This window comes from Scomber japonicus, chromosome 12 (assembly GCF_027409825.1).
Source record: "Scomber japonicus isolate fScoJap1 chromosome 12, fScoJap1.pri, whole genome shotgun sequence".
NCBI classification, from domain to species: Eukaryota; Metazoa; Chordata; class Actinopteri; order Scombriformes; family Scombridae; genus Scomber; species Scomber japonicus.
In genome coordinates this window covers 8,063,466-8,087,527 of record NC_070589.1, presented here as the reverse complement: position 1 = coordinate 8,087,527, position 24,062 = coordinate 8,063,466, and the positions used below count along the sequence as shown (strand labels likewise).

The 24,062-nt window shown below is 38.3% G+C and overlaps 1 protein-coding gene across 1 annotated transcript in view; it reads left to right on the top strand.

Moving 5' to 3' along the window:
- pappa2 (pappalysin 2) overlaps nucleotides 1-24,062 on the top strand; it is a gene marked incomplete at its 3' end in the record, with an annotated part of 75,413 nt that overhangs the window by 46,415 nt on the left and 4,936 nt on the right. Inside the window, exons 20-25 of the mRNA XM_053330640.1 lie at nucleotides 2,085-2,262; nucleotides 4,608-4,821; nucleotides 6,492-6,660; nucleotides 7,196-7,328; nucleotides 8,326-8,447; nucleotides 13,410-13,481. Of these exons, the coding sequence (XP_053186615.1) occupies nucleotides 2,085-2,262; nucleotides 4,608-4,821; nucleotides 6,492-6,660; nucleotides 7,196-7,328; nucleotides 8,326-8,447; nucleotides 13,410-13,481 (888 nt within the window). The remainder of the gene's footprint in view (nucleotides 1-2,084; nucleotides 2,263-4,607; nucleotides 4,822-6,491; nucleotides 6,661-7,195; nucleotides 7,329-8,325; nucleotides 8,448-13,409; nucleotides 13,482-24,062) is intronic.

Sequence of the window (24,062 nt, the reverse complement as noted above, 5' to 3'; positions counted from 1 at the left end):
CTCACCCATTTGTGGTTGCATTTCTCTTCTGCCTCCAAAAACCCAGCTGACTGGGTAATGCAATTACATCTCCTGTGAGTGATGATAGAAACCAGTTTAACCAGATTATAGGTCTTCAGTTGGTGCTCAGTTTTACAGATGATACTGCCTGTCATATAAAAAACTGAATTTTAGGAACAATACAGGCAAGGAACACAAGGTCAGCACTAACCTGGACAGCTACAAATAGGTCAACAGTGACCGGCTTGCAGTATTTAGGCTTTAGCCACCAATCTAAACCTTATATTATTTTATGTTACACCTTGAACATAGACTTACCATTATATTGTTATGCTTCGTGCAATTCACCATTTTCCAGTGTAATACTGTATTTAAGAACAATGCTTCACACCATGCCTGTATTACCACTGCAAGTCACATCTGAGTACATAATATCACTGTGGCATTTTAAAAAGAAGAGGCTTGGACCTGGAAAATAATATTTTAAAAGGGTTTTACATCACAATTTAAAGACTGGATAGGAATCATAAATCAGTATATCATAAGAATAAAAGTTCCTGTTGGATGTCAGCCTCTAGCTGGACACAGCGTTTCCATCTAAGTTGGGTTTTTTGTGAGGGTTTAACCACTAGAAAGCAGCTGGAAAAGATTCCTGTTTGAAGTGATGGATTTATAATGTTCAGGACATGACTTAAAACACTGTCGAACACCCTCTTAAAAAATGCTGTAGGTACGGAGTCGATACAAAAGGTAGAGGAGTTGCGTTCACTAACAGAGGTGAATTTGGCTTGCTAATGGTGAGAATGACCTGAACAGCTGACAACTTGAACTTAGCCAGCACAACTTGCTTGCAATGTTTGTGTCTTGGCTAGCAATGCTAATGTTCAGAAATGACTTATAGTGATTATTAGGCTTAGGTAGTAATATACATTGATTCATTGAATTCAGCAATGATTGAACCCACCAAAAGAGCCCAGTAGTGACCAGAAATAAGTACCTAAACAGAGCAGCTAAGTAGAGGTGAGATTAAACATGAAACCACAGACCGCCAGTTATATGCAATTGCTTACCATAGCTGTTCAGGTATGAATGAATCTTACAAACAAGTTGTAGCTGAGAGACTCACACCATTGATGCTGAATGAATCATCTTGTAGAAGTATATTGGCTCACTTGAGATTGAGCAACTTTGACAGCCGTACGTTGTTTCATCATTAAGAGTACATTAAATAAAGTGAAAGCCACAGAATAAACATACCCATGACTCGTGTAAATGTTAGCTGCTGAGCAATTTGCCTTACGAGCAGTGCTTATATGGGACGCTTTGATTACGACTGCATGAAACAGCTTTTTGAAAGCATGCACTTAACATAGTTGCTACTGAAGACAACTGGAGTGAGCTGAATGTCAGGCTGCATCAACCATAATGTGTTTACTGCTGTTGAATGTCATCAAATACCTGACGGTGATGCGGTCAAGGCAGTGAAGGAGAAAACATATTGAGAAAGATTGATGATAGGCTGACAGTGTAGGTGTGTTGCCTGCCATTGGTTAGACGTGGACAGCTGATGTCTCCATCGACACCCCCGGCTATGACAGCAAGGAAATTATGAGCGAGCATGTGTGAGGGATGGAAATGACAGATGGTTTGAGAGATAAAACTACAGACTTGAGCAAAAGAAATTCTTCCTGACTGAACTTTCACTGAAGTTCAGTTTGATTGATACTCTTCATGATTTTCTATATAATCAGTAAACAGTGTGTTTTTCTGAATCATCAGATACTTACAAGCATGTTTACAGGGTTCTTGGCCAGTTATTCCCCTTTGAGTATTTATTGAAAACAAGTTTTTAATTTGTTGTTATGTGACACTTTTATAGATTGTTGACAAAGTCAGTTTGTCCTTTTTTTGAATTTGGGAATTGTACACATAAAAAGATGACACATCCACTGCGAGGATACTCCCATCATCACACACACTTGGGAATGCATCCCTTTTATTGTCATAAAGCAAATTCCCCCTCAGCCACCCTTAAACTCTGTGTCTTTCTCTCTCTCACGCTTGTTCCCCCTCTATTACGTCAGAGACAGACAGCTCTGGAGTGTTTCCACGGATCATGGGATCGTGTAGTTAGCTGTCAGCCTGTAGACTGCGGCCTGCCTGATCAGTCTCACGTCTACCACGCCATATTCAGCTGCCCCTGGGGAACCACCTTTGGTAAACAGTGTTCCTTCACCTGTGGATCGCCAGCAATACTACAAGGTAAACTGTGGATGTGTCTGTGCAATGGATCATGAACAAACAACTGACTGTAAAAATGTGGTCACACTTCATAGCACCAGACTAACCATGGAAAGATTTCAAAACATGCCTCAAAATGATGATACAACTAGCAATTTGCCTGTAAAACACAAATGAATGTAACAGCAATGGAAAGCCATCAGGAAGTGAAGCAGAACTCCTTCACACTGCAACTATGATGGTTTTTTGACAGTCTTCATCTGTTATTGGCTGTTTTTACCAGTGAGATGAAGTGGAATTCAATGAGTCACAATGACTTTTCAATTTGAAGAACAAACTTTTATTTACAATACTGAATGATTGATGCCATAATCAAACCATAAACTAGGCTCATCCACTCTTTTCAGATAGAGAACTAATACTACCTTAAGACCCACCTTCTGAAAATTGCAGCAACATTCTTCCAGTCACTACAGTCCATAAAATAAACTAGACATTAAACTTGATTTTATGCAATAATGGTTTAAAATTGAACACCTGATTTTTTTTAGTGTGCATCCTGTTATAGTTATAGTGTTTGTTTAAACAAATTAATTGAAAAAACAGCGTAGACAAGAGGAACTAATCTACTGTGTTGCAATAAAATCACAGTGGAAATGCTATTTTCAAAATCACAACCATGTCTTCACTCAATGAGGCTTGCTCCTCATGTTGCTTTCTCATTCAGCTTTACAACCTTTAAAATGTTACTGTGTTGCAGTCGTTGAAATTCAGGTTGAACGCTGGTAGAAACATGTACATGGCATATTCTGGTGCCTTATTACACACACACAAACAAACACACAAAGGCACACATTCCCTTCACTCAGATGTCCACAATGTTTTCAAAAACATTTGGTTGCATCATAACCAGTCAGTACAAATATTGCCCGTGGCACCCATAATCAGGAATACCACCACACATGCACAAACACGCACACAAATTTGTCCTCAGCCAAAAGTACAAATTTGTGTGTTTTTGTGACAAAAGTAAAGATGCATTACTCCGCTTCAGTAATCCAAGTTACGCAATGTAGTAGATGCTTCTTGAAGTGATTAGATGGAACAAGCGTGATGTCCACACACTTATATTCGTGGTCGGAAAGCCGCAGTGAAAGCTCGAATGTCACTGTAGAGTCAGCACTAAGACCCATGTATTCATGATCTAAACACAGATTGCACAGAAATAATTCTATTTGTGGTTTTTGGTTTGGTGAAATATGTTTGAAGGCCATCATGCATCACTCAGCATTGAAAGCAGGGTTCACGAGAATATATTCATTACACACCAGTACAGCTGTAATGTATTTTGATAATCACAACACAAGCACAATGTTTAAATAGCTTATAAAAAATGTGATGCCATGTTAAAGATTCATTACATTTTATAGACCCAATAAAAATCGTGAAAGGTTTAGGGTGTTACGATTCTCCACACATACCAGTACTAATGCTTCATGTGGGGCCATACAGGCATAGAAAATATTAGCTTTGGGCAACATAGAAGCCATCTTCTTCATCATTCTTCTCCACATAACTGCACAAGACAGAGCCATGAAACAAAACCAGAATGTTCTCCGGGACTGAAATGAATCCATGATGTTGACCTAGTTGTGCTCCTACAGTATGTACTTTTTTTGTGCTTTAGTTGTATAGTACAGAACCTATATATAACTAGTATAGATGTAAGTTTTAAAGCAGGCCTATAACTCTCTTCCTCTCATAAATTAAATGCTGAATTCATAAGCACTAAAACAAACTTGCTCAATTCAACATTCGTACAAGTATTAGTGCTACAGTCTCACCTGGTCTGATATGACCAGTACCTTATGGTGGCTAATGTTAGCATACTTTAGCTCACCACATTTTTTTCTGTCCTGGCTTTTTTCTATCCCATTCACTCTCAATCATGTTGCCCAGTGATGATTTCTTTAAAGTAACCAGCTCAAGAGAAACTTGCTGCTACAGCCTTGGTCTGGTGTGACCAGTAGCTTATGGTGGCTAATGTTAGCACTAGATATTGCTGTCATTATGTCAGTTTGCTGACTCTTGTCTACTGTTAGCGTATGTGGTTTTATGAAGAAAAACAAGACGTTAACATACTATAGCTCACCAGGAGACAGTTTTGTTGTGCCCTGGCTAGTTTCCATTCCACTCACTTACAGTCATGTTGCCCAATGATGACGTCTGTAAAGAAACTTGGAAAATTAAGCATTCTCCAGTAATTACCACATGTGGCCACCGGGGCCACTGCTTTGTTACAGTCTCACTTTAATGTAAGAAAAGTGGATGTGATGCCACCCTCTCCTCTCCTCTCCTCTCTTTAGGTGACAGTGACAGGTTGGTGTGTTTGGAGGATGGCCTGTGGTCTTTCCCAGAGGCCTACTGCAAGATAGAGTGTCCAGAGGTCCCAAACATACCCACTACCAAGCTGCTAACAGCAGGCTGCCTGGCCTCAGGGCATGATGTTGGCTCTGTCTGCCGTTACAAATGCAACCCAGGCTTCTATGTAATAGGGAGTCTCAAAAAGAAGACACCGAGGTAAGTGTTGTGGGATCTTTTGCAGCTCAGTGGACAGAGAATAGCACTACTGCTGCAAGGGTTTTGTGGAGCATTCACACTGAGATCACCAACATGAAAAATGTATGTAGTGAAAACAGTATTTATATTTTATTTCCTGTGGTGTCTGAGTTATTCAGAGACACTTAAAAAAAAAAACACTTCGAATTATAAAGACATTAATTATTTCAGGCATATAATTTATAAATAAACTAGGACTTAAAAAACTGCAACAACAATTCACTCTAACCATGTTCTGTGGGTTGTGCAATTCCTTTAAATACGAGTAAGTCAGCATAGACAAAAGACCAAAGTAAATGAAATGCAGTGTTTTATCATCCATGCCTCCCTGCGTAATGGAGGAAATTCCTTCTTTTCCTTTATTTTACAAGATTCCCATTACGCACTGCTTAATAAAATTAGGATCTTTGATTTAGATATCTTATGCAACAGTATAAAAATGCATCACATGTACACCCAAACCTCCTAGGGCTAAGCTTTAAATATCAATGGGTGCAGTTTTAAAGAGGCATTTTTCGGTCCATCATCTGCAAAACTATATTCAGTTTTGTAACAAGCTCACATTAGGGTCCAATAAAATTTGTACTGCTGCTAACTGGGCCTCGTCATGACTTTGCCAATTGTATTCATTGGGCAACTTGCTCATTACTGAACACAGTTCACATGTTGTTAATGAGATGAGGGTTTCCCATTAGGAGGAGACACAGCCTCTGGGGTGAGTTTATACCCCGCTGTAGATGAAGTCAGCTATCTCTCCTCACAAATTATAGTATGTATTATCCTACCGATCATGTCATTGAGTTCATGTATAAGATATGTAGCAATGCTGTATTTTCTTCATTGTACTGTCGTGCATTGTGATTAAAATGCAGCATATCAGATAACTCACAATCTGAGTTTCACTATCTTTTACTATATGATACGGCCAGTAAAATATACATTTATAGGTTTGTATTATATTAAATTTCCATCCAATGAGGTGAAAAACTATTTTATGTAGAGATCCATTTGCAGCTGGGTATCTTTATGAGTCAAGCTTTCTCAAACAAATGTGTAAACATTTTAATAACCCCTGATGCTTTATTAGTCCAACATGTGAATGTGAACAGCAGCACCTATTAAAGATCTTTAAACAGGCTTTTTACTCTTACCTTTGACACATGTACCCACGTAAATTTATGTTATAACACATACTGTTGCATTTACACACTACATGCCCCACACTGGAGATCTCTTTTACTATAGAGTGGGCAGTACTCTGCAGTATGCTTTTTGTTATTGAATCAGTAAAAGTAAAACGGGACAAAAGAGAAGTTGAGCGGGGCTATAGAGTGTATCTGTATAATATGTGTGTATGTGGTTACCTAAGGGAGTTCTGTTGTAATACACACATAGTACACCTGAATCCAACTAACACTTTAAGCAAAACAGTTGATCCATCACTTTAAAATGCAGTGAGAACATGCAAAAGAAAAGAAAGGAGAAGACATGGGAAAAAAATATCATGTAGTCATGACAATCCACACGGAGACAAAACAAACCCTGAATGCACTTTAACTCCTAAAAAGCCTGTTGGTGCCGCTTGGACGTAGAAGTAATGTTTTGTTTTCATATGCTCCCGCTGTCTCTAGGAAATACTTTAAGTTGGAGTGCCTGGAGGGGGGGCAGTGGGAGAAAACTGGCTGTGAGCCAATATCCTGCCCGGCCCTACCTGATGTATTCCAGGGCATGTATACCTGCACCAATGGCCTGTACTATGACAGCCTCTGTACCCTAAAATGCCCAGACGCTTCAGAAAACGTAAGAGTCCAGATGTCCGTTTGCTTTATCGACAGTCATGTGACAATCAAGACTCAATTTCAGTCATTCAGCTCAGAGCAGGAGCCATTATGATGACTGTAGCAGCGGTTATAGCTGCAGTCATGTATCAATGACACAGCTATGTACACTACATGCTGCGGTGCTGCAGTTGTGTTATATGCTACTATTCATGCACATGTGAAGGAGCTGTCATTGTCCCTACATTACAATGTTTAGAATTTCTGAGTGCTCTCTTTTTACATTAGAGGCTACATTTAGAATGTAAGTTAAAAATGATGAGATGAAAGCCTTTGTTTGTGTTTTTTAGGGTATCATTTAAATCCAGAAATAAAGTCATTCATTAATTATTGAATTAGTCTGTTGCATTATGGTTGCAATTCAACTGAAACTGAATCAATTATTCCCCATCAAGTTTCTCTCGAGTTGTTGGAAGACAGTGCAGCAGCAAACGTGTAAGACAGCACATAGTTCCTTGATGACCACAATGAATGTCAGTACATGTGTTTGTTTCCAGAGTGTGATTCGCTGCACTAAGGACGGTAAATGGACAGCACAGTTCACCATGTGTTCCAAGCTCCAGGGATCCTGCTCTGCTCCTCCTGACCTTAACTCTGTAGAGTACAGCTGTGATCTGGGGATGGATGTCGGTGAGAGTCATTTTCTTAAAGGGATGACAGCGTAATCCATCAAGTAAACACTCCTGATTTTATTCTCTTTGGGGCAAAGTTCTGTCAAACAGTTAGTCATATTTGACGAGACTGGATGCACAACTTCTCGACAGATGAGACAGTCATGATGGTGGAGCATCAACATTTATGTTTCCCTTTTCTCTCATACTCATCCGTCACTGTATAATGCCTGTCTTTGACTTGGATTTGGAGTTGACTCATTGACTAGCACACAGTATGGGAAATCTAGTGTACAAAATACTCTTTGAAATATGTGACAAATCTGTGACAAAAATAAGGAGTATGTATTATGTTTGAGAAGGTAAATTGGAGTACAGATGCCACACATTGAGAGCAATTGGCCAATAACGCCACTTTTTTTCTTTAAAGAACAAATTTGGAGGATTTTGGAAGGAGAGGAATATGTTACTGCACTGACTCAATATACCAAAAATATCAGTTCTGCTTATTATTGTTGTAAATGAGGTTTTGAAGCATTTTCTGTTTGGAGTGCCGGGTGTTAAATGAAATCACCAGTACACGCTTTAGCAAATATTTGTTGAACATTAACCGTTTGGCATTGTGGGACTGCGAAAATAAATTATGACATCACGCACTGGCAAGCGGACAAAAGCGGTGTTTTTAAACTGATTTGTCGGGCTGCCCGTTGAAATATACTGATATTTTATGGCACCGTAGGAAAATTTGTTATTAAATACCAAGAGGATACTCCTGGGAACTTGAATTTACAGACGTACTCTCACAAGCTCACAGACCAACAGTAGTATCGCTCTTACTGTACGGTGACGCTTGCCAAAAGTCCGAGCCACAGATGACAGATGACGGCGTGGTCTGACGCTCTGTGGTCTGTTTTCTCCTCAATGTTTGCGCATGAATAAATTCAACAGATGTAAATGAGGGATAAGAGGTAAGTGTTTGATTTTTTAAAAAATACATTTTTACACCTTCCTTGCAGGTGCTGTTTGCTACCCAACATGCGTAGTGGCTCTGGACATGGATCTGCGTGACCCGGTGGTTCTGCCCAATGGCACTACAGCTGACTCTTTAAAGCACTGGATGCTGCCCACCAAAGTCCAGGTGAGGAGGGGTGTCAGCTTCCTCCAGTTTGTTTTTACTCTTCTGTTTGAGTTCACTTAAGGTCAGCTCAGTTCTTTTCTGCACTGCACCGTTACCTCTCAAATACTAAATAACTCAAAAAACATCATTCATCCATTTCCTTATGCATTGTTAAAATATTTCATGTTTGATTAACTTTCATTTAATAAGCTGAATTTAAGCATATCTCCACTGCATATTATAAAAAGGAAATGCCAAGGAATTGCTTCTATTATAGTCACACAACTAATGTTGCTACACGTCCATGGACATGGACAGAAGACACATAGCAACACATCTTCAGGTCTCCTGCTGACTGTTGTCTTAGTGGTAGACCAACACAATTGTGTTTTTTTACTCAGCAGGTTGAGTGCTGTCAGTCTGTGAAACCCGGTATGCACCCTGTCCCATTGTGGTTTCAAGGTTAATGCTTTATGTACTTCTAAAAGAATAGGTGTTTAGATTCATCTACTGCCTCTCAGGCAACCATTGTTTTTTTCCGTATGTCACTATGGTAGTAATGGAGACTTGAGAGAGAGGGGCTCAAGCTCTAAAAATATTTTATATAGCGTACTCTTTAATCAGCCTGACATTACTAATGTGTACTAATATCACTAGAGTCATTTTCTCAGACTTGACAAATATTACATATGATAGAATTTCATCCTACCTATAAAATATGTCTCATCATGCTCCAAATGCTGTTCAGAGGATTCACCAAATATGTCATTTTTTAAAGAAACAACAGGTTTCAAAATACTTTGTAATTTTTTCCTTTTGGCCTGATCATTATTCTGACATTGAATATCTAAAATTCAAATGATCTGCTGTTGGCAGTATAAATGCAATTTTGATATCTGCAGCAAAATCTATATTTGGTAAAGACTAGTTTTATTCACAAGCTGGCATTAAATATATTAATATAGTTATACAATATGGTTCTAATTAATGCTCAGGTGACTCATTTGTTCATTAAAATACAGAGCTGAGGTGGTGGTGGGGGGGGGGGGAGGGTGCACAGATCAGCTTTCAGATGTGGCTGCACCTGTTTCTAAGTTGTTTCATTTAGCATGATGTGGTGAAAAATGAGATAACTTTGATTGGTTTAAATAAGCAACTAAGCAAGGGATTGTGGTTTCGCTACCATTTGGAAACTCTTGGCAGCTTTCGCAAAACAGTTGTTGTTTTGTTCGCCTGCTGCCATGCGACCGATCCGGGGCGCCGTGAAAGCTGATCCGTTGACAAACAGCGCTGAGATTTTTTTTTCTTCTTTTTATACACAAAAACACCCATCAGAATGAATAATGCATCCAAACATCTGGTGGTCTGAACAACAGCACGGAGTAAACTGAGCTACTGCTCCAGACTGACTCACCTTTATGGATAAGCCCAACGCTAAGATCACTTACAGTTTAAGACAAAGACGCCTAATTTGTGAAACAGTCGATACACAAACACAGTGGATTTACTCACTTAAACAAACACACTTAAGAAGCCTCACTTTGTGATTCCCTGTGAGCCAGAGTATGGAGTTGTGATTTTGAACACTAAAAATACTTCTCAAAAGGGTTTGTGCTTTGTTAGGTTGAAGCCAGTAATGTGTGGCATCCACACAAGGAAGATCTAGACCAGGTTTTCAATAAAATGTACTGTTATTCCTGCTCATTTTTACTCACCATTCACAGTCAAGGCTTCTGATCTTCTAGTGCACATCCAACTTTAGATAATTGTCAAGTTTTTCCTCAGTGGGCTTAGACACATTTTATTAGTATCTCTCATTAAGGTACTCCTAGATATTCTTGTAGTCCTAATTATAATATGTATTATATATACAGTCAGCAGCCACTTCATTATGTACACCTTTGTTATCTAATTCAATCCAAAACAGCTCTGCTATAAATTCTACTTTATCAAATTTGTATTTTTTGTATGTTTGTATATAACATGTATGTTAATGGAGTGGCCAAAATGTTAGGAACACCATTGCACCCTAATGCACCACCATCACCCACTATGACATCAATAAAATACTGTACACAAAGTAGAATTACCACCTTCCTGACAATATCAACAAAAACTGAACATGTATAAACTTGTTAAATGTAGCACTTAAAGCAGAGCTGTTGTATTGGATTGCAATAGACTGCACAGGTGTACCTAATGAAGAGGACAGTGAGTGTATATATTTGTCTGAACTAACAGGTTTCACACCCTTGATCTAGACTTTTCATATCGCTTTAACTAGAATTAACTACACAATTATTAGCTGCATTACAAGACTGGTTATAAATATATGCCCCTTAACATACATTAGAGATAATCATTACTACATTCCAATTTAAATGTAAAAAAATATAGTAATTTGTAAGTCTTCTACTGTAAAACATTCAGTGGAGTGGGATAATTCGAGCTATTTATTATTTTTTCTGGACTTCAAGATAATTTTCTTCAGTCTATTGAAGTGATTGCCTCTACAGACTACAGGAAATTGCTGTGAAATTATTATATTTTTGTTAAAAACAACTCCTTTCTAGTTTAATAATTTTAAAAGTCAATATTGAAATCAAGCACCTTTTAAAACAGGCGTATTCTGCAGCACACTCTTGTGAATAATAACACAATAAATGACGTTAATTTCACATAAAGAATGGTTTCAAGATGCTTCAAAAACTGGTCCAAAGGTCTCCCCGAGTGACTGAAAATGACCAAAAATCACTCTCTCTCAATTTTTTAAACGCATCATAAGATGTGTAAATGTGTTTCATATCTGGTTTTTGACTGACTCGCTGGCAAGGCAGTATCTTTTAGAGTTTTTTAGAAAAACATTTTTAATTCCCAGCAGCACCAGATAATCACACGCCATCACACAACAGAATCCTCCCAATGTGTATTTGAGAGTGTGTTCGTTATCATTTCAAGTGTTTTCACATTACTGGAAATCACAGGCAGATAGCAAGAGTAAAGGTTGCAGTTGACGTCAAGCCTTTGAGGAAATACACACATCTCTCACACACACCGTGTATACAAGTCACTATGAACAAACTTAGGAATGTCAGGTCTTGGTTCTGGGGTTAGAGTGCTGTTGTTTTTTGTTATAAAGGTGGGTCATGTTACCCAACATCATATCTCAGGAATCGCTTCTACGTGAACGCTGTCGCAAACACTGCTCTGGTTTCACCTTACTTTTGGGTGGTCAGAGAGCCAGCCAGCCAGCCAGTAAATGCACCCTTGCCAAGGTCAAATAGTTGGATGGAGGTCTGGTAACTTGCGCCATATCTCTGACACTGCCTTGTGATTTCGAGGCATTGTGTTATCTCAAATTCAGAATCAGGTCTCCTTTGCTGCGTCAGGCTGCTCGGGAAATCACAGGGGAGGATCCGCTTTCTCCATTCGTATTTGTTAGTCAATCAGCTATCTGCTAACCACCTTGTAAATTCCTGGGGTCAAATAAATTACACGAGACCACAAGCCTCACCCAAATTTCACCACAAATTTTTATGTTTTGCTTCTACTTAAGTCGAATAAAACCCTTTTTTTCCCTTCCATCACAAATTTTTCATGCATAACAAACAAATAACACACAAATGTACTGCATATGTCTATAAAAAGAACACGTATCTGCACAGTCAGTAATCAGAATAAGTGCAACATGTAGGCTTGTTCATGTGTATGTATGAGGCCAAATGCTAGTGGATCATTGGCACAAATTTAACTGTATCTGAATCAGTCGACACTATGAGGAATGTAATGTGCTGATTTGCCACTAAATGACTAAACTGTAAGCATATGAGATGTTGTAGTTGTATATTTTCATTATGAATCCTTATGTCAAACTCATTCCACAAAGGGCCATGTGACTGCAGGTTTTCATTCCAACCAAGCAGGAGCACACATGTGCACCAATCAGCTGACTGAAGAGTGAGTTCAGCTGATTAAATGAGTCGACTCTGGTGTGCTCCTGCTTGGTAGGAATGAAAACCTGCAGTCACATGGCCCTTTGTGGAATGAGTTTGACATGCCTGCTTTACATAATGGACATACACAATGTCCACAATGCCACCTTCAAGTCAAAGTTTGTAATAATCTGATTTCTACAAAGTTTTGCTGTGGATATTCAAGGTTTCCATTAGTGACCTCCTTGATCTTTCCTCCAGTGCCAATGTTTCCTCTGTATTTTTACAGAAATAAAGGGCGGAATCCCATTAAATTTAGGGCACACATCCATTATCCCCAGAGGATGAACACAAACCATTTTCAATGCTCCATTGGCTTTTCCACCACCAAACCAAAATGTCACATTTGTACACGTGTCTTATAATCCAACAGGCATATCGCCATGAAATTTGTTGACCACATTCATGTTCCCAGATGAATTTAACTGAATTTCAAATAAACATGGAATAGGTTTGGCTAGACGATTGCCAGTTGCCCAATTTCTCTTGGAATCTTGGAGTTGTAGATATTTAAAAAAAAAAAAAAAAAAATTGAAGCATTGTAAATATTTTTCATCCAGGTTGGCCCCTAAAGTTTAGATTGAAATGTCATTCTTGACTTTGGAAACAGTAGTTGGTAAATGAATCTCATCACAAAGTCAGTGATGACCTTAAGATCTTTCAGTTATTTAGTGACTTCAACTATGTACCACTTACAAATGACCCTTAAATTTGGTTAAGCTGTCAATTCCTGTTTTTATTAAGTGTTATCTTCAATTCTGTCACCCAAGACATAAACACCCCAAATAGTTGGATTGGTGGTTTGATATTCCAATTCCAGTTTAATACTGCTACTGTTCCCTATAATCCAGTCCTACTTTGCCGTGTCAAGCCTACAAAAAAAAGAAATGTGTTTGTGGCTGTGGCTTGTTTTCCATGGCTCTACACGATGGTGATCCATTTCTTGTGGCTGCATTGCTCAACTTTTGTCCTTGTGTGCCTTGTTTTCCAGAGCATAGTCTGCACAGGGATGATGAAGTGGTACCCTGACCCTCAACACATCCATTGCATCCAGTCATGTGAGGTAAGAGCCAAACAGGTCCTGTGTCAAATACACCGGTATGTGCGGATACTGTCTTTCATCCATCCTGCCCTTTTATCCACAATGCATATTGTGAAGGCCAACTCAGCAGGCAAATACGGTTCCATCCAACCTTGCCCAGGTTTTTGAAACTGTTACATGACTGAATGTCTATTTTAGCCATAACTGATACTGCATCTGGCCAAAAACTACAACAATATTTACTGCAGATGAGAGTACCTGAGTTAAGATTTTTCCTTTCTGTATGTCACAAATCTGAGCAGACCAGATAAAATTAACGAATGGTGGTCATGACTATACAGTGTGTCCTGTTTTGAACCATACACCTGGCAACTTCCATGATATTGCACATGCACTCGTCCTTTGGTGTCCATTCAAGTTGATATCACGTATCTGCAACTCTAAGGCACTTTGTGAACACGGTGTTTGATACCTCTTGCTTAACTGCTTCTTACATAACTTGTCTAGTATGTGCGTATGTGTTCTTTCAAAGCCTCAAGGTCAGAAGGATCTCAGTGAGGTTTTCATCCTGTTATTATCAAATATATTTTATTAACATCGAAAAAGGGAATACTTAATCCTTAAAACAATTACACCATTTCTGGGCATAACCACATTAAATTTACTGCTTTAGCCAGACTTTTCCAATAATATTAAACATGAGGCAAAACACACTGTAGCCCTGTTGTCATCACTATTCAAGATACCAGAGCTAGTGTGCAATGTGCTTCACATTTCATGATGACAAATCTCAGGCAGAAATTGATATTCTCACACTTCAAACTTTACAAGAATCCTTTTCAAATGTGTCCAAATAGGTTTTTTTTCCCAGGGATCTGGGCATTGCCAAATGTTGTTATGCCTGCCAAGACTAATGGATTATCTGATAAAGGAAAATCAATTAATCACTGGATTATGTTAGATTTAGATTAATTATTCAGCCTGACACAAGGCCTTTAAATCTTTCTGCCTAGTTTAAAAACACTCTACTTAATAGGTGCAGGAACTCTCATACTGTTTTACAAAGGGACTAGTTTCATTTTTAGTGACAAGGTAAAAAAGTCAAATGTCTGGTGAATGTACTCATGTATGTGCCAAGTAAAAATGATTTTCATAGGAAACTGTAACTCAATACGACAAAGTGAAAGTTAACTTTAAGCTTATTACCACATGTATGATATTAAGTGTATACCTATAAATTCTTCTTTACTGAGACAGAACATACAGCATATAAAGTCAGTTCAACACAAATATTCATCCTGCTTATTGGTTACAGGTTTAAAATAAAAGTGATGGACCTTTCCTCCTGTTAGATGTAAGACTTTGCTCTGTCTGAGCTTACGCACAAAGAAAAGAAATAGTGGATAAAAAGTCATCTTAGTGTGATGCAATACTAAGAATGAAAACTAAACCTGTTAGTTGCACTCTTACACTACAGTCTGAATTATGGAAGACAACAACACTTCTCAAGCAGTATTGTGCTTTCATTATATTCTTCACAGTACCGGTGTTGACATTTTCTTATTCACTCTGTGATGTAGTGGCTGTAGGTTATTTCACATAAAAACAGAATTGCATCCAAGTAACTTTGATTTTTCCTTGTCCCATTATTAAATGGGGAAACTCCTGCTGTGCCTTGTTTATGTTCTTCCATTTTCTGTAACAGAGAATGTTGGTTGTGGTGAAGCAGATGGTTTGCAGTGGAGGTGTTTTGCTTGATGTGTAAAGGAAAGGAAAAGGAGAGGATTATTGGGATTTTTTTCAGCTTTCGTAATGTTGCCATGATATCTCAGCACCTGCCATAGCCCCTTGATTTGGTACATTTTTGAGTTGAACATTAGTCACAGAATATAGCCTACATCATCAGTACAGCTGCTATGTGCACATATGCCATACTTATGCTATCAGCCCTAAACACAGAACTATAAATACACCTATAGCATGATGATGTACCTCAGTTGGTTCAGATTGCTCTGTAGTTTGGTATGACTATTCAAAATGTGCCACTGTCAGGTCAGATCATTTCCCCAATACCAATGTAAGTGTCAGTGGTGGAAACTAACTAAATGCAATTGATGAATTACTGTACTTAAGTACAGTTTTCAGGTACTTTGCTTGAGTCCTTACATTTGATGCCACATTATTTTCAGATGAAGATTTGACACAATGGATAATATAACAAGCTTTTAAAATACAACACATTGTTAAAGATGAAACTAGTGTTTTTCCCTCTAAACTTCTCACATGGTTTAATTTCAAGAAATGTTCAAATAATCCAGTATTTCAGGAAAAATCAAAGATTAGAGTAAAAAGTCCAAAAGCTGAAAACACATTTGTGTATCAGAACTTTGGTTTTTCTTCTTTCCTCTCCCTTTAATCATCTCACGACTTTTCAAATTGATCTGGTGAACCTTTGGAGGGGTCCGATCTCTGGGAACCACTGGATTAAATTAGCTAACTGTATATAAAGTAGTGTAAACTAGCTAACTGTATATAAAGTAGTATAAACTAGCTAACTGTATATAAAGTAGTGTAAACTAGCTAACTGTATATAAAGTAGTATAAACTAGCTAACTGTATATAAAGTAGTGTAAACTAGCTAACTGTATATAAAGTAGTGTAAACTAGCTAACTGTATATAAAGTAGTATAAACTAGCTAACTGTATATAAAGTAGTGTAAACTAACTAACTGTATATAAAGTAGTAGGCTATAAACTAGCTAACTGTATATAAAGTAGTATAAACTAGCTAACTGTATACAAAGTAGTGTAACTGTATATAAAGTAGTGTAAACTAGCTAACTGTATATAAAGTAGTATAAACTAGCTAACTGTATATCAAGTAGTGTAAACTAACTAACTGTATATAAAGTAGTATAAACTAGCTAACTGTATATAAAGTAGTATAAACTAGCTAACTGTATATTAAGTAGTATAAACTAGCTCCACCTCCAGCAGCTACAACAGTAACATGCTGCTCTAACACTATAACCCTATTAATAATCTAATCATGTCATATATAATAAATCACTACTTTTACTGTAATACTGCATACTACATCACTCATAATACTGCAGTACTTTTACTGTAATACTGCATACTACATCACTCATAATACTGCAGTACTTTTACTGTAATACTGCATACTACATCACTCATAATACTACAGTACTTTTACTGTAATACTGCATACTACATCACTCATAATACTGCAGTACTTTTACTGTCATACTTCAATTACATCAAGCTCATAATATTTCTGCACTTTTACTGTGGTAGGGTTTTTCATGCAGGACTTGTAATATAGTAGTTTTACATTGCTGTATTGGTACTTTAACTTCACTAAAGTATCTGAATACTTCTTCTACAGCTGGTCCATAACAGTATATAAACAACTATGCTGTATTTCCTGCCAAAACCTCTGTTGATATTGAAAGTCCTCAGCATTTAACGACATCTCATGGTCTTCATCAGTGGACAGAGTTTGCTCAGTTGCTATGGAAATGGTGCAATTGCCATCACATGAATTAAATATGGAACTGGTCACATGATGACTGGTGGTTGTATATGTAGGAAATGCCATTTCACAAATACTCTTTGGAGAAGTGAGACATCTCCACGGCAACTGAGCAAACTTGATCCATTGACGAAGACCATGAGATTATGTCGAAAGCTCCAGAAACCTTGAGGTATGATTATTTTGTGAAGATCTACTATTTCCAAGATCAAGAATGAACTTTCACGCTCATTTCACCATCAGGCCAACATTTCCATTTCTACGCAAGAAATATCAAAACTAATGGGCCATGAAATTTCCTGAGCACAGTCGAGCTAAAATCTGAGGGTAAAAATTCCTCAGATTTTGATGACCTCATGGTCTTCCCTCCGGTTAGAAGGATAAACTCCTGACCACCTTATCTCCTTATCATAGTAATAGTTTGTTTCATTCAACTCCTTTTTTTATTTTTTATTGTGGAGTGTAATTAACATTGCAACCTCTATGGGCCACTGTAGGAAGACTTTACAGTTTTGAGCTTATGTTCTGTATCATTACAATTCGTGTGCCCTGCAATTTGTATCATAAATGAAAGTTTGTTTAATCTACAATTTAACGTCCATCTCTGCTCAGTAATATTTTAGCAGTGACAGTAAATCATCTAAAATCATAAAGCCAGATAGTTTTTATTTGGCATTCATCCGTTGGGTTCAGAAAAGGCTGGAACTACTGATGGAACACATAAACTGTTGATGTCTCACGGTATTAAAATATTCTTCCTACCTGCCAGCTCTACATTTTCCCCTTCCACCTTCCCGTGAATGTTGCTAGGCAAAACAGTTGCTTATAACCCACTCCTCCATGACAACACTGTAAATTATACCAGACCACATGTGCTGCATATGCTCTATGCCAGATCTCATCCAGATGCCATAGCTCTCTCTCTTTCTCTTACTTACACTCCCTTACTTTCTTTTCTGTCTTTAAACCAATTCAACAATTAGTGTGAATATCAGCTGAGGCGTCCTACTGCATCATCATGGCAGCCCCTATACAGCTGACAGGCCCAGATGTGTTCAGTAGGGTTTTTATCTACTTTTTAGCCTTAACAGAGGGTTCCATCACTGATAGAATACCTGTTCTTTCTTTCTAGAAGTGTCATTTGTCAACATGTCTAAATTGTTTCCTGGACCAATAAGGACAAAGAATTTGATAATAGTGTGTAACTGCAGGCCAATTAAATGTATTGACTCATGCAACACTTAATGTGAGGCATTTGGGCAAATAAGCTATAATCTATCTGTTTAAACTGGTCTGATGGAGGCTGTGCTAATCCCCTCGATCACATGACAAAGCAACAAAATAAGCAATGATGGGGGTTCACATTAAGGATCAGGGATAGCTGTGTTTATATCACAATAGATCTGCATGAAGCAGAATATTCACAAACAGAACATATCTGATTTATTGGCTGTACTCTATCCACTAGCTTAAACAAAGTGTCTATCAACTGTGATTACAATTGCACGACTACAGACTATTGATAAATATATATATACACTACTCTGTTTCTTCAAATGTATTTGGAGACACATGCTGTAGCTGTATAATTGAAGACAAACACGACCAAAACAAATTAAACAAATGAGTCCCTATAGAGTGAAGGCAGCCAGAAGAGTAGAGGTTGCTAGTTCACAGGACAGACAGCCCTAACTGTTGAACAGCGGGATAAAAAATGATATTTGGTAAATTTACAATAAGTGGAATTATAGTAGTCTTTCCACAGAACAAATTATTTGGAAGAAGCTTTATTAGCTTTCCAAATAGAAAGCTTATTATCCAAGAGAAAGTCTAGAAATTCTGATTAACTAAGATAAAAATGTCTGATTGCACACATACCATCTACTGATTATTCTCCTTAGCAATGGAAATTTGTACTCATCTGTCGCAGGAAAGTTTGTTAGCTAAGCCTATGGGCCCTATTTTAATCACGCAAGTGCAAAAATGCACTCAGTGGTAGGTCTTGGGTGCTGTTTGACTGCTTGGTTGCGTCCAAGCGCACCTGCTATTTTGTTTCATGTTTGTGTAGCAGAACAAAGTGTAGAAAGGTTGGATGAGGGTGAATATGGATGGGAGGGTGTGGTGATTAATGAATACTCTCTCAGCCAGTCTAGCTTCATAGCTGTGAAACAGCTGAGCCAATCACAGTGAATCAAACAGTTACATTAGCTCATGAAAAATATGGTTGGTCAAGCCCTTTTTTGATCCCATTAATCTGACATATTGTAATTGATGTGACAGCAGCGCCCGTACTGTGATGCATTTAAGGAATAAAACATTACTGACACTACTTTTGCTAAAAATAAATTTGGGAAGGAGGCACAGGATTGATGAACCTCAGTAATCTCCCACATAAAAAAGAATTATAAATTATATCCAAATATAGAGGTTACTTTTGTAGCAGCCTGGAGTCATTTCGTATGTAATTTAATGAAGGTAAACACATCTGAAGGAGACGCTTTTCACATGGTATCAAGCAGGAGAAGACAACAGATACTGAAAGAATAAACTGTCTTGAGTAAATGCAGACTTCTTTACCGATGTTCCTGCTTTAAACACATTTAACATAATTTTTTATACTGACCGAGTGCATCGACTGAATGTAGAGTGTTTAATAGGTATCATTTAATTATTGGTGCACGTTTGCTCCAAGGAAGATGCTCGACAGACACAAGTGGTTCTGAGACGTCGATAATGTCAAGACTCAATTTGCACCACAATACAATACATAAAAAAATATCGGCAAGTGCAGACAATAAGCACAGTAAAGTAGAGCTTTTCTTTGCATGGCCTAATTTGAATGAACCTCCCACCCTATTGTGTCTCCCACCAGTGCACCGTGTTCACTGCACCAAATTAGAACACAGACGAGCAAGGCTAATTTCAAGCTCAGGAAAGTACACTGTCGTAACTCTGCTTGCGCTGCCAACATAAAAATAGATGCCCATGTTCCTTAATATTGCTGTTGCTTCCTGACACCACAAATTGCTTGACTTATTTTTAAATTATTTTCCCCCTACCTATCCATCCATCCATTCTTCCACCTTATCCAGGTTTCAGTTTGCAGTGGCCAAATTTGCGTTGCCCTAACCACATCTTCCAGGTGTTCTAGGGGAATCCAGCTGTGTTCACAGGCTCTTCTGCAAATATGATCTCTCCAGCATGTTTTGGGTCTTCCCTGGGGTCTCCCTTGAGTCTTCCAGTTGGAAATGCCTGATATATCTCCACTGGGAGTTACTCAGGAGGCAAGTGTTGCGACAATGTACCAGATCTTCTCTGACTTGGAAAGGTGTGTGGAGCTCATTTACAGCTGTTTTAGGACTAGTCCAAGTCCAGAACCATCAACCCACGTTCCTGCTCTCTGCAGGACATGCTATCCTTTCTCCAAGAGCATTTTGAGAACAGCCAGACTGTTCTCACCCTGGGGGTGTTTTCTGCAGTGATCACTGCTGGCCATGAGGGTTCCAAGTACTCTAGAGCTCAGAGCCAGTGATGTCAAATTTCCATACAGTTATGAAACATTACAGTCTTAGGCGGCTTTAGGGATCACCCGAAATGCAATGAATGCCCTTCACCTGCACCTCGTCATTTATCCAGCACAATGCCTGCTTCTTCTTTTACCATAACTAAGCTACGTGGTCAGAGAAGTTATAGGTCATAAATAAGGCTGAATTTCTTGTAGCCTCAATATAAGTCTTTTAGTGAATCATCAGTGGAAAAGCTCCTAGCTAACACAAGGATGTATCGTCAGTTGAAAAGTTGCATATGACACTTCAGTGTAAAAGGGATTTTACAGCTGACCTGGTGACATATCATTTTATTTTGAAGCGCAAGCTCAGTCCCCCAGCAGCAAAAGTTTGCAGTCAGCTGGCAGTGAGTGACATTTTGAAATGCAGGCACTGAACTTCAATCATGTGTTTATGTGCACTTAAGTCATCTGTTTATTCACAGATTTTTTGGCAATAACAATGATTTCTAAAACGTATGTAAGCGAGAAACCCGAATATAAAAACTCTTAAAGAGGCAGTGTCACATTACTGAAAAGGTTTCACCACCTAACATGCCTCTAATTAGTCTATAATCCAGCTACTTATAATACACTTAAATATGCCAAGCATGGATCAAAAATAAATGAAGTGTAAAGGGTAACAGACCCATGTAAATGGTAGTTTTTGGAGTAATCCATAGTTGTATCCTGTTGCAGTACATGAACACACCACAGCATTTTCTGGTTTTCTAGTTCTCGCATTCTTTTCTTTATTCTGTACATATAGCCAATGATTCACCAAGTCCTATGCGTCATATCCTATAATATTTGGCACACTGTGGTGGACTGTTTTACAACCCCCCAAACTATATCCACCGTCAATACACACACACACGCACATACACACACCTCCCTTAAACTCCACGAACTGTATTTCCTATCAAAAGGAAAAACACTTTCAGTCACATGGACGAGAAGTAAAACAATAAATATATTACTTGACAGATGAGTGTTCACTAGAATTCATATCTGTGTTTTATAATGTTCTGATGAAGCGCTTGGCAGGTGCTGATGACAGCACATGCTCCCATTTGAAACAGCCGATGCTAAGAGGTGAAATATTTATGTTAGCAAGGTGTGGGGTTGGCTACTGCTGCTTTGTACATCTCTGTCTCGTTTAAACTGACTTGAAGGGAGTTCCTGTATAAAGGTAATACACAAACCAGTTGACCTTTTAATTACACATAGGGGACTAAGGTGCGCAGCCAAGTCTTGCTGGTTTAATACTCTACATGGGTCTGCGCATTTCTGTCGAAAACAAAATATATGCTGCCTGGCAGCAATGTAGATACTAATTAACCTCTACATGAGCCCTGACCTCAAAATTAACCTCATGTGTGTAAAGCATGGGGTTTAGCAGTTCTCAGCAAGGAAATAGATGTACATGAAATAATAAAACCCACAATAAAGCTCAGCTATGGATCTCATTAAATTTCAAATAAAACGTGACATTAGGCTAAGCTTGTCTGTATTATTCTTGACTACCTAAGACAAGAAAAGTAATTCAAAGATTTACATACTAGTAGTGATTTGGGTGAGGCATCTGGTGCAATTGCTGGTAAAGTATTTACTCAGCAACAGAACAATTAAATAGATTTATTTATGCCACGGCAGTTTAGTTAGGAAAGGCAAGGGGATTCGTCAAGTAGGGAGTTCTTTGAAGTGAAGAGAAAACTGCAGAAATCTTCTCAGCAGCTGCTTTCTCCCCCCGCGCAGTTTAGGTAGAACCCTGAGACTTTGAAATGACTCCATCAGTCCATCGGAGAAAGCCAAAAGTATCTTTGGCACTCTGCACTTATTTTCATATTGTTGGCACTTCAGGGAAGCCCTCAAGGTTTAGTCGAAAACATTAAAAAGGCTTTCATCATGAAAAGTTTGAGATTCAATGTAAGTTGAATTCCACAAATGTGCACCCCACTCCAGAGTTTCTCTATAATGACTCCCACACTGGCCAAGGCATTGCAAAAACAGTTTGAGGAATTGTCATTAACAGGTATTCTAAGTAACATGAAGCATACCTGACAGTCATTAAATGACATCTGCATGTGTATTTGTCCACTCTATCCACCGTAGTTTAATTAAAAGGCAGTCAAAAAGGATGTAAAAATAAACATATCCTTGCATTTAATTACATTGAATGATTTTCTGTATCAGTTTGTCATATTATTTATTCTGCAATGCCAAAAGAAAAAAAAGAAAAAAAAACCTTTACTCCATCTTCACAAAGATTTCAAAAGTGAAAGCAGATTCTACTTGCGCAACAGGTCTTGGGGTATGCCGTTGTTTATCAGTATACTCAATATGATGTTTCAGTCCCTTGTGTCATAATCTAGCTCAGACTTTAAACTATGCAAATCCACCATACAAAGGATTACCATAACAGACATCAGGCTACATGGCCTTAATCCTAAAGCACCAACCATTGACTTACTCTAGCATTCAAGGCACATTGGACACACTGCTGGGTTCATCAGACTTCTTTCTATAATGTTTCACTGTGTTAGGCCAACATCTTAAGAATGTTAAACAAATCCTGCCAATGTTTTACAAAGCTAATGTGAAGGATACATTGCTGGTTTATCCAGAGAAATACACTAATATAAGCCTACCTCAGCATTTAATTTATAATCCTGGTATCAACCAAGTAAGCAACCAAGACTCAAGACTATTGCTAAAAGAAGATGGCAGTAAGGTATTTGGTAGCACAGGTAGTAGGTTACTGAACCTCAAACCTGAATTTTAGTTTCATAAAGGAAAAGTGAGGTTTGTCTTTCTCAGAGGAATATAAGTGTGCAGAATTATTAGCCATTAACCCAATTACAAAAAGACATTTTCCCAACAATCTTTAGAGTTAGTGTAACAAACAAAGTAACGCAAAACATCAATTTAATAACATTTTTGGCCTTTCAGAAATATTCAGTGACCAATATAGCACCCCTTATTTTCAATAACTGCCATGTGCATTCCATCCATGGAGTCTGTCAGTTTCTTGATCTGTTGACGATCAACTTTCAGTGAAACAGCACCACAGCCTCCCAAATGCTGTTCAAAGAGGTGTATTGTCTTCCCGCACTGTAAATCTCACATTTGTGAAAGGCCCATAAGTTCTCAATAGGATTTAAGTCAGGTGAGGAAGGGGCCAGGCCATTATTCGGTCATCTTTGAGGCCTTTGCTGGCTAGCCAAGCAGTGGAACACTTGGAGGCATGTAATGGAGCATCGTCCTGCATAAATATCATGACCTTCTTCAATGCTGAGGACTTCTTTGTGTACCGCTGCTTGAAGACAGTATCTTGCAGAAACTGGCAGTGGGTTTAGGGGTTGATTTTCAGTCTATCTTCAACCTGAAAAGGTCCAACTAGCTCATTCTTCAAGATACCAGCCCATACCAGCACCACCTTGCTGGCACCTGATAAGTGGTGCCCTGTGTCCAAGAGTGATCCAGCCCCGGGCCCATCCAT